Source organism: Passer montanus, unplaced genomic scaffold (assembly GCF_014805655.1).
Source record: "Passer montanus isolate IOZ18808 unplaced genomic scaffold, ASM1480565v1 scaffold5, whole genome shotgun sequence".
Taxonomy (NCBI): domain Eukaryota; kingdom Metazoa; phylum Chordata; class Aves; order Passeriformes; family Passeridae; genus Passer; species Passer montanus.
Window position 1 is genome coordinate 14,937,820 of NW_024369929.1, and position 15,336 is coordinate 14,953,155.

Consider the following 15,336-nt stretch of genomic DNA (forward strand, 5'->3'; position numbering starts at 1 on the left):
TAAATAATTTATCAAAGTTCAGTGCTAAGCCAAGTTGTTGTATGGAGACAAGCTACCCAGTCTGGAACATCTTGTACCACAGTTTGTAATGCAGGAATATGAATAATACATGGAAAATACTCAAGTCAGGAGACAAAGCCAGAACTCCAGGCATCAATCAAATGCAAAAAGTGGGTACTAAGTATTTAAAAACTGTTTGCCAGAAGCAGGTCCAGTAGACAACTTCAATTTCTCCTCTGCCATCTGTGGCACTCACCTGACACTCTGCCTGTCCAGTCTGCAGAAGCTATTTTTGAAAATCTGTCCATTTTCCAATTTGTGCTCCCCTTTCATAGAGTGTGACAATCACTTTCAGAAGAAAGTAGTTCTGTAACAATTTTGTTGTGCCAGGACAGCCTAATATGTGGCTTATTACCATTAAATACACCGTGGATTCACCAGCCAGTTGAAAGGAGGTGTGATATGACAAAACATTCATGAGAAAATTGCAGATAGAGCCAAAACATCTTCACCTCTTAAATTGTTAAATCACAGCAAAGACTGCCCTTGATCTCTAGCCCAGATCTTGCTGTACAGGAGGTCTCTCTTTTCACAGAGACCTTAAATTACATCCTGAAGCACAATCTGTAGTCCCCACAGGAAAGTTCTCATGCTGTCATGAGGCTCAGCCTAATCCTCCTTTGAGAAAAGCCAGCACAAGGTCATGTGCATCATAACAGTCAGCTGAGCAGCTTGTCTTCTCCTCACCCCTCTGCTCTGTGACATCTGACACTTTTTTTAGCTCCACTTCTGCCAGCAGTTTTGAATTAACCTCAGCAGCACAGAGCAAAACACTGTAAGGGGTTAGAAAGTGTCCTGTTCTCATGAGTGTTCTCTCATCAAACACACACCCTACAGGTCCAGGGAAGAACAAAACCCTCAGGAATCCTCTCCCTGAAAGCCATTTGTCACTTGAAGGGAAATGGGAGGAGATTAACTCAGTGCAGGTTGCACAGCCCTACCCCACCTTCCCCATGGCTGCAGTGGCCATGACAGGGAAGGCAAATTGCTCAAAAGCCTAAATGAGCACTCACCCTCCTCCTCCTCCTCCAACACATCAGGCTGCTCTTGTTCTCCAGCCTGCAACAGATTTTCTGTCTCTGAAAAATCTCTGGAGAAAATAAATTTTCCTTGCTAGAAGACCATGTGCATTTGGAGGAGGAAAGGTCAAAGACCTACATATGCTTTGAACAGGGGCATCCAGTTTGCTCAGAGGAAGGTAAAAAAAATGGTGCATTTGAAATGTTCAGCCTCAAAAACAACTCAAACTAGGAAAAAATTGAATTAAGACCTTATGATTAATCTCAAAAACAAGGAATAAGGCTAGAATAAGTCTAGGTGATTTAGGAACCCCCATGTTAAATTTAGGGCTGACTTTGCTCTTTGGTGCTTCTATGCTTGATCAAAGTAATAACCAAGTTTACTCACTCCAGCTGCCTTCAAGTGTAAGGGATAAATACAGAGATGCTGCTGCTTTTGATGATTTTGTTTCAGCTGACAGCAAAGGCTTCATTGACACCTTTTAGATTGGAGTTCAGCTTTAAAGAGAAACTGTAGTAACTTCAAAAAGTACAACTGAAGGAAAATTCCCTTGGTGCCCATATGTATTTGGGGCATTTTGAGGCTTCAGAGAATCTGTTCCTGCTTTCCTTCTCAAAACCCTCCTCTCCTCGCAACAGTTTTTTCTCTGCCATGTTCATCTACATTCATTCATCATCCAAGAATGATTCACAAGCTGCATTTAGGAGCATCTAGTGAAGGAAGAAGATCTATTACATTTCCTGGGCTAGCTGTTCACAGGCAATGGTTACTGCTAATTTGTCTGTTGCACTGACAATGTGTCATTCCTGCCTTTGAGAGCCTCTAACTAGAAGGATTACATAAGAAAATAAATAACAGTAATACCACCCTCTGATTTCAGCACTTATTCTCTTCTCCAGGCCCCCTGCAATGCTTATTGCAGGCTTTGTCTATGCCGGGTAAAGAAACAAGGAGAGGAGTAATTAAATGAATATGGCAATTAAATTGGTTTAATAGGCAGCTAGTTAGACAAGTATCTGTGGCAAATGGGGTACACAGGCACATATGGCAATTCTCAGCACTGCACTACATCTATGGCAGAGGAGTATTATAAATGAGTTCACAGGGCTTTCAAATCTGCTCGGCTTGAAGTGATCATTTCACATTTTTTCTCAGCCAGATGCAAATGGACTGAATGTTCTGCAGCTGTCATCACCTCTCTGCACAGTTAAAGGCAGTTGCCCCCGACTCAGAGTGCAATTTGCTTTTCGTGATGTACCTCCAGTGCTCTGCGCTCATAAAGGAATTCATTTGGAGGGAGCTGGCTACTGATCCTCCTGGATGAAAAAAAGGTGCCTTGCCATGATGTCTGATTTACCATTTGTGGCAGTTCTGAAGGTTTGGAGCAATAAAACTGGCCAGCCCAGAGTAATGGTCAATGGCACACAGCTGGAGGTGCACAGCTGGCCTGACTATAAAAGGTTATTAATGGGTTTTTGTTTTAGCTTTTTTCAGATATAGCCAAAAACTGGGGAAAATTAAGTAACTTGGGATTCACCATGAACCTGGCTCTATGTGCAAAGTACTTTGTATTATAAAGAATCAAACTTGTACTGGCTCCCAGACTGTTGCTATTCATATTCTTCATTGGAATAAATTAGAAAGAATGAATTAAAAATGCCTCTTCAGCATCATTTGTCAAGAAACAGTGGGAAGTGTCTCCTCCAGCAGTGCAAAATTCAATCCAAAGATTTTTCACTTCTCTCTTTGCATTGTTATTAATAAAGCTGCTTTATGCCCCCAAAGCCTCTCTCACACCCAGGTGGGTATTGTGTTCATTTATCTCCCTGCCTGGAAGGCTCAAAGCAATAAAACTTGGCATTTCTTAACCACTCACAGAAATCAGAAATAATGCCAAATTTGGTGTGCCTTGTGCCCCCAGGGAAAACCAGGGAAGTTAGTGGATATAAAAAGTGATGCTATAAAGCTGTTCTGGTGCATACAGCAGGCTGGTTAATACCAGGAAGAGCAACTCCTACCACAGGCTACACATCTAGATGAGGAGAAACTCAAAGGGAAGAACTGCCAGGAAGACTCCAGCTCTGGCAAGGCTGCTGTAGCCAAGTGAACTGTCTTTCCCACCACTGTGGTGTGTGCAGCACACTTTGAAGACGTGCTCCATGACCAGGAGAGAGGAAACTCATGAAGGGTCTGCCCTGTCAAACTGTCCGTGACAAATGACCTGAACCCATCATCAGGAGCATCCTCTCCAAACAACTTCCTGTCTTTTATGATCTTTAATTACACATTTTCTCATCTTCCTTCCCTCGTCCAAACATTAAATCTCCATCTTATATGAGTCTACAAACTCCATTAAATTTTTGAGGATCCTGAAGCACCAGCTCTAAGAGCTGCCCTCCTTAGCATTCAATGTGTTACAAACTCTCTCAGCAAACCATGAAGTTTTATTACAGATTGATTTATCTCCCACACATAATTTTGGGTGTGTGTGTAATTTGGTTAGAGAGAAATAATCACTGCAATAGTTATAGGCTATCTCTCTAAGGAAAAGAGAATTCAATCTGAAGAGTCTGGCTCATGTAGCTACAGGAGCTGAGGAGCCACTGGTACTGAAAAGCTTCCTCAGTATTTCTATGAAGGAACCAGGTGGACCAGAAAAGCATCATGATTCTGGTAAGATGATGCTTGTAACAGGCTAGTGACAATTTGTAAGCTGATTTGCAGCTTCAGTGCTTTTATCAGTGATTCCTCTAACAGCCAAAAAAGAGCAGTTAAGCAGGCCAGATTTCCCCTCCAATCTGCTCCCCTCACAGAAGTCCCTTCCCACCCAAGCCATGCACACAAGTAAATGTGATTTTTGAGCATTCCCAGCTGTTCAGGAATAATATCATACCTCGGGCATTCAGCACAATTCTCAGACCAGTAACAGAGCCATGGAGCACTTGTAGTGGGCCTTATAAAACAGGGCTGTCCCTCCCCTCAGGGACAGCCTCCCAGCCCCAACACGGTGCTGCCCCAGACTGAACCTACCACTAGAAATAGAACAAGAGAAGGTTACTCCACCTGGCACTTGCCATGTACACAGAGGTCTGTCTCATAAGGCCCACAGGGAGTTCCATCCAGGACTCTGTCTGTCACCAGCACGGGAGAATCCTTGCCCAGTGGGGAGCAGAAGAGCTCACATGGCTTATCTGAGAAAAGAAATATGACAAGCACCCTTGGGAACAGCACAAACAAGTGTCTGAGGCAATGGTGATGCATTCTGTACATGAATACATTTGGATATCTCATCTTTGAAGGAACATGAGGCTTTCAGTTTAGGCCTGTCATTTCCCCCCTTTAAGTATCACTATTTAAAGGGTTACACTGATGAGACTGGGCTTTAACAGCACAGAAAACCACTTAGTCAGTACACTTTTGTGTATCTGTTTGTAAAGGGAAGATGTTTGTTACAGGGAACATTCGTTCTGGTAAGTATGATCAAGTCACTGAGTCCCACAAAATTCAGGCTACAGCCAGTGATTTTAGAAGAACAAGTTCTCCAGACCATTTCATATCCCACCAACATCTGGTTGAATAGCAGATGAACAGCAAGACCCAGAAGATGAAGTGTTAAAGGAATGTAGGTGAGATAAACAATCATGCTGAAATGCCCTAAAGTGATATAATTAAAATATGTCATAGGGAATCCACCTTTTTTTTCAGCTCCAAACTAACTGGAACTTCTTCGTGTTTAAATTCCCAGCTCTCTGATTCCCAGTCTGAAGTTGGGAATTTCAGACTGGGAATCAAGTTAAGGCACTTCTCTCCCAGCATTTCAAAAAGATGAGTAAAGCATTGACAACTCTCTATGTTCTATTAAGAAGGCGAAAGGAACAGCAGGGCAGCACCAAGAACAATTAATTGTAATTAGTCTTTCAGCTGTAGCTAAAGGGGGTCTATTGCAGCTTTCTCACCAACAATGGAGCCCTGCAGATGAGAAACTGCAGCGAAAGAACAGTGAGGAATTACAGAGGGAGATGGGAAAACTCACCATCCACGATGACAGCTGTCAGGAGGCTTTTCTTCTTGTTGGTGTACCTGTCGTGGGCCTGGCACTGCTGGTCCCTGAAGCTGGGCACCCCTTTGGGGCAGGGCAGGTTCTCACACACCGTGTGCTCCACGCTGGCCCCCCGGCAGTTCTTCCCCCCTGGCCCCGGGCTGCAGTGGGGAACAAAACCAGGGTCAGCACCAAACACCTGGAATGTTCCATCTTCCCCCTCCCACCCTTGCTTTCTCTCCTGCCTCAAACACTCCTGAGGATGGAGACACGGCAAACATCCCATCAGCACGTGTCCTCCTTGCAATTAAAATGCCACAGAAGCAGCTATAACCTGCACTGTAGGCAGGGTACCCAGAAACAAACCTGTGCTGCAGATAACCTCCATCCATGAAATCCATGCCATTCCACACATTCATTTTTTAAACTTACAGGAAAGGCCACTAATGCCACATCAGAATTAAGCACCTGCGAAACTTATCTGTTTTTATTTATGAATCCCCAGAGAAGAAGGAAAACTCAAACTCTCAGCAATAGTCAGTATTTTCGTTGCAAAATAAAACAAAATACAAACAAAAAAACACAGGTAAGCTGGAATCTGGAATTCCAGCCCCAAGCCTTGCATTTATGAGCTTAAGCCTGGGATTTCCAATAAACAGTGCAATCCAAGCCCCTCCTGACACATGTCTGTAACAGTAACTGTATGATATACTCTGGTACCTTTCACTGTATTTATGCCAAGAGAATCCACCAACTAAAGGAACTGAAAAAAAATCAAAGTCCATTTATGGTGCTGTGACCCCTTTACATGATATGGGAGGACTGGAAAAGGGATGCTCTCTTTAAGCCAATGGTTTTCTCCTCAATCCCACTGTACAACAGCCCAAAGCCTAGACAGGAACACAAGGCAGTACAACTCAAAAGTCTGCACGTGCAAACTGGCTTATGACACATTCCTTACAACCATGGGGAGGCAATGCATGTAAATGTTCAAAGAAATTACAGAGAGGAAAAACCAAATCAAACAGTGAAGCAACTGCTTTAAAAATACTGATAGTCCCACAGGCTCAAGAGTCAGCTGGCAGGAGCAGAGATTTCTGTAAAAAAAAATCCCAAGACCAAACATACACAAAATAAAAGATAAATCCCTTAGCCAGTATTTCTGGACAGTGAATAAACCAGCTGCAGAAGTGGGCTGAGGCCAGGAATTTGAAGCAAAAGAAGATCACGTGTGTATCTCCAGCCAAGAATGTATATGAGCAAGAGAATTTTAAAATCAGTGTGCAGTGTTGGAAGGAGCATTTCCTGTAATTTAATGAACGATGATGAATGGATTTAGGTTTGGTCAGCACTGTAGCTGACAGCAAAGAAACCAGCTCAGTCCCTTTTTCAGGAAAATGAGCTGGTAAAAATTAAACCTGGGTATTATAGACATGCAACTGCAGCTCAGATAAGGAGAAGAATAAACAAAAATATCCTTTTCACATGATTAGAGGTCAACAGCAACATCATCTAGGCACGTCTTCAAAGTGACTGTGTTGCTATGCAGAATTTCAGCCCCAATTTAAAAAGAAAAGCTTTGGGTACTTTGTGCGTAGAAGAAAACATAAAATCTGAATAAAGTCAGAGCTACTGCGCTTGAAGAGCTGCTCCCAAGGCTGTGAAGTTATAATAAACACAATTGGGTGGCCAGGTAAATGACACCATTGTAACCTCTTCAGAACCCCAAAATGATAAAGAGACTTCCAGATGGGCCTCAACTAACCTGAGGGATGAAGGACAACACCTACATTTCATCCTGAATCAGAAAAAATCCAAGGCCATGCAGAGAGCATCGGCCACTGTGCAGGAGCTAAACAGCACCCATGGCTCTCTGCATGCATGAAAACCTTCCTGCTCTTATGCAGCACATCCTGACCTACAGAGCATCCCAAGGGGCTCTGCCAACACAGTCCTGGGACACTGATCATTGTCAGCCACTGCACTGCTCCCCAAGCCCAGAGCAAGCACTCCTGCAAAACTCATCTCTAAGACACATTGGCTCACTTTGGTCTGTAGATCCAGACCAGCCCCTCCTCATTCACTGTAGTGCTGGAGGGGAACACAGCATCAGTTTTTCTGCCAAACTACACGTATCTAACTCAACTGTATCCACCTCTGAATCACTGCAATGGAAAACTTCCAAAGGTGACCCTTCAAGCCACTTCCACAGAACCCATTTCAAGTCACTCCAGGATTCCAACCTGGTCATTGCAGCTTGTGAATGAGGAATTTCTCAGGGCTTCTGCCCAGCTCTGCTGCCCATTTCTCCCCTGTACTCTTACAGCAAGGGTTGCCCAAGAGGGAAAAGGCTGCCAGCATGGCAGAAGGAGCCAGGATGGTGTGAGGACTTACGGGGGGTTGTCACATTTCCGCTGCCTGAAGCGCACCCCTGTTCCGCACGTCCGGCTGCACATGCTCCACTGGCTCCACACGCTCCAGTCCCCGTCCACGTGCTCAGGGATGGGGGTTTTACTGACACACTCCCCAGCTCGGCACCACTGCAAGGCAAGCACGTTAGCACAGCCTGGGAAGAAGCCCTGACCTGGCACAGGTGGACTTTAAAGGATGGCTGAGGAATTGAAACAAGTCTACGTTTAATTTTTTAGGGATTCGAGGCTTTGGTGAGATGGCAGTAGGAGAAGGAGGAAGGGAGGAGGAGAAATGTAAAAATTTAAGTGTCACTCTCAACAAGCCCCTGAAGGGGGTTCTGTCATTAAAAAAACAATCACAGAACTGGGCTCCTTACTTCATAAAGCAGATAATTATCTAAGTACTAAGACTTAAAGCCCCACGATTCACAGAAACTGACTCCAAGAAATTATACCCCAAAGCAATGCCTTCATCAGCACTGCTCCCAGAATGTACAAAATGATTGAAGTATTTTGGACCTAACTTGGCTCAAGCCCCAAACCCCTCTGATTCTAATAGGTTGTGCTGGCTCCTGACCAAGCAGCAAACTTGGTCTGGCCAGGATGTGACACAGTGAGCACTGCTAAGAAACCTTATGAAAGAGTCACCAGAACTCCCCCAGATAGAAAAACATGGTCCTAAAAACATTTTTTCCAGTTTTCTTGTCATGGTTTCCAGGACCCACTTTTTCTTGTCATTGTTTATCTTTATTTGCAGGAAAAGAAAAGGTTCCAATTCTTGATTTCAGAAGCCAGCTTTTAAATTTTACCCTTTTTATCTCCCCAACTATACCATAGGAAAAAAAAAAAAAAAATTAGAGTCCAAAACCAGTAAGTAGGGGGCTGAGAGTTACCAAACCAGTCAAGTTCCAGAAAATACATATGTAAATAAATACAGTCAATTATACTTCAAAAGGAACAGAACATCACTGAATTTCACCTCAATTATTTTGAGCTACTTGTAGAAACTATAAAGTTTTTAAGTAGCCTCTGTTTCATTCCCCATCTTCCACACCTCCCCACATGTCAGGCTAAACACTGCACACTTCCTATCTCAAGTAACAACCCAGAACAGAACCAGCTATGTGTTTATGGTAAATACTGAACATCTTGGAAACATTATTCCCAGTGCTGGGAAACAAGAAGTGACTGCTGCTGAGCATCCTCATTACCTTGTCTGCGCCACATTCGGTGCCATCCAGAGGGGGGTCCAGCTTTGTTTTACAGGATGTGTCTCCTTCCACCAGGCACCAGAGCCCAGCACACATCAAATGCTGTAATCACAAAGCAAGGAGGTGCAGTTATTACTTATGGAGATGCCAGCCATCATTATGGGATACACTTCAAAGCTCAGGCAGTCTTTCTCAAGTGAATCCAGAGGCATCCAGTTGGTTTGGGAGCAGTTATTTTTTAAAGATTGATTGGCATTAAGTGGTGAGGCTGGAAACATGAAAGAGATTGATGGATGCCACTGACAGGAGCAAAACCGACCCCAAACAAAAAGTATGCTATTTAAACAGATTTCTTTTCACAAGAATAAATCTGGTCCATTAAAAAGGAATCCTATATGGGAGGCCAGGTTGGGTGCTTTGGAACCATGCCAAATGCTTAGATGTCCAAGATACTTAATTACTCCTATTTTTAAAAAAAAGACACTCAAGTAACTGCAGCTGGTGGTAGCAATAATGAGCCAGCAATGCCCCTGGGGAGAAGGTGGAATGAGAAAGGAAAGGATGTCATGGTGTGCTGTACAACAAAGGAGGAGCTTGGTGACAGGCAGGGTCAAAGATTGGGAATATTCTGGGCATCATTCCCCAGTGCTGCTGCTCTGCTCAGCCAGTGTGTGCTGCAGGGATCTCAGTGCTGACCACAACTGTGACCTGCCAGATCAAAACGTTTTCAGAATTTAAGAAAAAGCACCAGGAAAAGGGACCTTTGCATGGGTAACATTTTCCATAGCATCCACCATGCTTTGCATTCCATGGAAGGGGATGATTCCAATACAGTGCTGCATAGCTGAGTACCAAAAGAACAACAAAGAAGAATTACATTTCTTTCCACTATTGTTCACATTTCAATGTAATGGTAAAAAGATGAGAAACCTGACTCTAGTGCCAGCTGGTCTTGTCAAGATTTATTGCACCTCATTAAATAGTTGAGTCAACACGCTTGAGCCTCATGGTTCTTCCCCAGTGTAATGTAAGAGACTGTGGGTGCATGTGTGTTTTGTGTACAGGCATGTTGGTATGTCTCTATAAAACAGATCATGTCTCTATAAAATAGATCTGTACAAGAGAGGGTGCAGATGAGATAAATCCCAGTCCCAGTGATGATGTAGAACATTCTGACACAAAACAGTTATCACAGCAGTATCTGCATCCTGCTCCATTTCCACATTTCTTTCTGGAAAGAGGATTTTTCACTATTTAAACCCAAAGAACATTCACAAAAACTGGAAGCAGACAACATAATTCAGCATCTGTATTAACCACAATGCAGAAAGTCATTGTCAAACAAACAAACAATCAACCAACAGCAAATACTCCAGGGAAACCTAAATCAACGCATTTTCAAGACATTTTCTCTGAACAAATAGAGCATATGGGAAAATATCAGTCTTTAGTAATTTTGACTAAATGACTGTGACTAATTAGTGGTTTACCCACAGCTCTGAAAGCACTTAAGCACCAATTAGCCATGAAGACATCACACACAGTTTTATTGATAGGTACAGAGAGGCAGAAGCATTGACAAGGCAGAGATTTCAGAGCTTACTGAGAAATTCATTGTTCCACCTCACAGCTCCCAGATTCTCCACCCTCTGCCTTCTAAAGAAGACTAAAATCAAGAAGTACATCAATTAACCATCCATATGCATTACAGGAAGAACACAAATTGAGGCAATAAACCACAGCGTGAAGGCACTACCAGCAAAACCTCCTTCCAAACTGTGGTTGGGGACAATAGTGGTACTTAAAATAAAGGGAAGCTTTGGAAATGAAAGATGCACACAGCAAGTATTTCCACATTTCCAGGCTTCAGCCCCTCTCTTGCATATAACTACAACCCTTCAGAGCAGAATGTGAGGAGAAACACTCCAGCCAGACCTCTTGAATTACCCAGACAGAAATTTTGTCCCCGAAGGAAACCCTCTGCTTCTGCTTTCTGTCAGAGGAACATCCTGGCTGAAGATGTGATGAAATCCCATCCCTAAAGAAGTTGTTCTAGACACATATGATCACCATTGCTAAATGTCTGTGTATTACAGAAGACCAGTGTTTGTTCAGCTTCAGGTCCCTGGATCATAAACTGCATGTAAATTAGGGTTAATTTCTGCTCTAGGATGTAAAACTGGGAAGACAGAGGGGCTGGTGATAGAAACAAAGTCATAAAAATGAAACAGCTTTTTTTTTTTTACAATTTTGGCTAGCAATCAGAATCCCTCCATAGCCCACAAGAATATGGAAGGTGATAAAGCCAGGTCACGAGCCCAAGTATGAGCCAGGGCATTTGGAAGCAACGGGCAGAGATCACCTCAAATATGTGTGTTTGCACCTGCAAAAGAGCCCAGAGTAGGGATACAGAGGGTGGAAATATTCACAAACATGTGGGTGTGGTATGTTTATATCAATGTGTGTGTTTATGCCCGTATATCCATGTATACACACACATAATTTAGGGAGATCAATACAGGAAATACCTCTCTCAGCAACACCAACCTTTCTGAAATCTCCCATCTTCGAGGTATGGAAAACATTGGATTTTTATAGCATCCCTGTGTTTGATTCAGAATCCTAAATGCAAAGCATATTTCAGGAAACAGTTACAGAAAAATCTGGTAATGGTGCTGAGCTCAGTGTTCTGGTGCCACACCACTGCAAAGCCCAGTCCCTTGCATTTAACAGTGTTCACAGACCCCAGCAAAGATGAAACCATCAGCTTTGGGACTGTATGTTCCCAAGATGTTTTATCACGTTAATAGCCCTTTTCAAAAGAGATCATGTATCCTCCTCAGCTACAATAGGAACCCAAACAAAATTGCCCATTAAACAGCAAAGCAGTCAGTGACTATTTAATGGTTAAACAGCCAGCTTTGTGGGGAAATATCCAAGAGAGAAATGGCAGGACTTGAAAGGAAGTTGTTGTATGTGAGTGGCAGCTCAGAGCTTACACTGATACAGAAGAAGCCATCAAAAGAACTGTATCAGTGCTAATTCTGCATTCAGCACCCAGCTTTCAGATGGCAGGTCCCTGCCTGCAAAGCATTCCCTACAGCGTTCAAGAAGTGCCAGTGAGGATTTTCCAATGACAGATATTTCACACTGGAAAAATATTGATTTGTTGAAACTGTCTGTGGGGAAAGGTCATCTTTGGATCAGCTCCCAGTTTGAAATATTTCCAAGACAAAAATAAAATTTTAAAAAGCGAGATGGCTGCTGAGAAGAGTGTTTCAATAAAAATTTAAAATTATTTTTAAAAATGCTTTTTCAACTGAACCCGTAAGGAATTTATACGGCAAAAAAATAATTCAGAAACTGAAATAAAATTAAATGGTTATAAAGGTGCAAATTTTGAGCTCTCAGAAAGTACTGGGAGATAGGAAAACTTGTCTGCACAGCTGTTAGGAAGCAGTCCTGGGAGAGATCAGGATCTGGAAACTCCCAAGCTGGGAGAGATGTGCTGGGCAGGTGAGTGGTGCTTCCGATTACAGGGATTATAATGGCATCCGTTTGACAAAGGGGCCTCACTGTGCCAGGTGTTTTCTCTCCCCCCAAAGACCTCACCATCTAAACAGACTCCTGGGAGCTTGGGGATAAAGGAAGTTTTATCACTCCATTCGAGGTGGAAAGATGAGGAACAGAAAGGGATTAAATGTCTTGCTGAAAGTCTGCTGGGAGATGAGCTGAAGCAGAACTGCTCAGAGCTCTCTGCTCAGTGTCACAGCCACAGGCTCCTGTGTCACTGCCTGCTCCAGCTGAAGCCAGGCTCTGGCTCTGGCCCTTCCACCTTTCCCAGCTCCTCACACTTTCCCAGGACAGTGTCCCCTTCCCTGGGACTCCATCCCACAGACTCCCAGTGTGCAGAGCTCAGGCACGGCTCAGTGGGGGGATCTGTCTGATCCTTAGCTCAGTGCTGCAGCTGGAAATGAGGAGAAGGCAGAGTCACTCCAGCCAGCTCCTTGTCCACAGGCAGCCAGTCTGGAGCTCTTCCTGGGGTAGCTATTGCATCACCGCTGCTGCTAAAATCCGTGTGATCCTGCTCCATGACCTCATGTGGGCTCACAAGGCTCCCCCAACTCAAACTCTCAGATCACCACCTGCAAGGGGAGCTTCCAAACCTCCAAACTATAAAGAGAATCCAATGAATAAAGATGTCCTTCCCACCATGGAACAACTCTACAGAAGTTTGTTCATTCCCTGCACATTCACTCCTTTACCTTGTCTGCATCCAAGGAAAGAAACACTTATTTCTCCTGGAGATGAATTTGTTTCTGCTGCTCACTGGAAAGAGGAGCCTCTTCTTTCTAGCAGTAGAATTAAACCACCAGAAACCAATTTTTCTGTCAAAATGAGGCAACTATGATTAAGAACTTAGGAAAAGTAAATATCCCTAAGGGAGATGAGCAAGAGATCTCAGAACACACAGGCTTGCTTCTAAATAGGCTGACTTTCAATGAAGTATCAGAACTCTCTTATTTTGCCAAGGTTAAGGCTCAGCATATTGCTAACCAGGAGAGAAAATGTGCTTATGAATGGGATCATAATTAATATCTATTAGGTAAAATAAACACGCAATTTACTCATGATTTCCTGTTCAAAGCACAATGCAAATGTTCTTCTCAAAGTCAGGATGCTTCTGAGCAGCAAGTCTTTACACAAGGTGACAAAAACAATGCCCCAAATTTCTACACCATCGCTGTCTTTAATTTTGGGTGCATAAACAACCCACAGCAATCACAAAGGAGGTGAACATTGTTAGGTGGAGCTTCTTACTGCTGAAAATGAGATGAAAAGTGTTCCAAACTCAAATCCTGCAAAACTGGAAGGCACTTCTGGAAAGGAGCCACGTTGACCCAGACAAGATAATTGTGAAACTCAGATCCGTGTCTCAGTGGCCAAACTGCTGACCTGTGTCTAGAGCTGATATTCCAAGATAGTGCCAGACAAGCAGTGAAAGACTCCCAGACTGCAAGAAAAGCACAAAGCAACAGAAACACTTTTCTTTTTTTTTTTTACTGTACATTGGGAAGCAAACAATGAAACAGGAAAACACTGTCTCTGGTTTCAGCTGTCTCTGGTGCTCTCAAGGAAAACTAAAACCTTCATCGTCTAAAATATTTCTTTGCAAAGCACCAGTTTATTTATTTTTTTCTGGTACCTGGAATTAAATTAATAGTAAAAAGTAAGAGATTGGAAAGAGCATTCATAAGTCCACAAGCTAATTTTATGGCAAAACATTAAGTTGAATGCAAATCTATCTAGTGCATTTAGGGCAGTCACCAGCTCCAGGGATTCACAGACATGGAGGAAAGGATGAATTTGATGCACTTTCCTACCAGCACACAACTCTCACTGTGTGAGCTCTTCAGCTTTGCTGAGCCCAGGTTTCAGCATCTTAAATGACAGAACACAACACAAATGTGTCACATCAGCTGGAAAAATCATAGAAGTGTCTTCACATGATCAAACCTAGAAGTAGAGGCATGTGGAATAAAGCACTGGAACAGATTTTTGAATTAAATTATTGGAATTTTGTACTGTGACTTATTATTAATGTTTAGGAGAGCTGTTCTTAAGAGCAATGTTCACTCAACAGTTCCCAGTCTACTCCTCAGGCCTTACACCTGACTGTGAGATATAAAAAAGAAACTGATTTGTTTTGAACAACAGGCAGAGTTGTCCATTAAAAAAGAAAAATAGGAAACTTAAAATAATGAAATAATGGATTGTGTTTCTTGGCCATGGGAAAAGAGAAGCAAGGGACAAAAAATAAATATAGATATGTACACACACCGTTCAGATGTGGTTGTGAAAATTATGGAGTTTCTCTTGAAGTGTTTTGCAGATGGGAAGTTCCCAGCAGGCCAGTGGGAGAAGTCTGAATGCCCTTCAAGCTTGTTATACTGTTTTCAGGCTGATACTCAATCGTATTCTGGCTAATTTTGTAAAGCTTAGACTTTAGCTGTAGATGCCACATCACAAGGCTACACTAATTCCTTCTCCTTCCCCTTGTCTTAATAAGAAATGAAAACTTGCCAAGCTCAAGTGTTTAATTCTTAATAGGCTCTCTCTGCTATTGTTAAGAGTTTATTATGTTTATATTCTGAAATTTCCACATTGTATTTTTATAATTTTATTTTGGTTCCCTTCTCTCTTTTTATTTTTCTTTAAACCACTGCACCAGAATGTGTTTTGACCATCTTCCAAACTGAAACACGTACAAAAATTTCTGAAGCATTCCAATAATTGTAAACTGGGCTGTGCTGCCCAGGCAGGAACTCTGCTTCTCTCTCATTCTCTCTCTCTTAAACAAAAAGTATTTCCACTGAAAATAAAGAGAAAAAGGTATTTTTGCAACATACAGAAGCAGTGAAATAGGACACTTCAGCTTCATAGAAACAGGCAATATGAAAATAGCCTGAATTCTAACAACCTACATGAGGAAAACTATAAACTATAGAATGGCAATTAAGTTAATTGTTATCTTTACTTCTTAAAAAAAAAAAGAAAAATCAGCTAATTTTATTTTAGAATTGCCAGGCTTCTA

General features: G+C 42.6%; 1 protein-coding gene across 1 annotated transcript in view; it reads right to left on the bottom strand.

The window, feature by feature from the left end:
• The window catches only part of ADAMTS17 (ADAM metallopeptidase with thrombospondin type 1 motif 17), a 154,056-nt gene that overhangs the window by 54,894 nt on the left and 83,826 nt on the right, over nt 1-15,336 (bottom strand). The window contains exons 11-14 of the mRNA XM_039723597.1: nt 8,742-8,843; nt 7,514-7,659; nt 5,114-5,280; nt 4,144-4,271 (exon numbers count right to left, since the gene is read on the bottom strand). Coding sequence (XP_039579531.1) covers nt 4,144-4,271; nt 5,114-5,280; nt 7,514-7,659; nt 8,742-8,843 — 543 coding nt within the window. The remainder of the gene's footprint in view (nt 1-4,143; nt 4,272-5,113; nt 5,281-7,513; nt 7,660-8,741; nt 8,844-15,336) is intronic.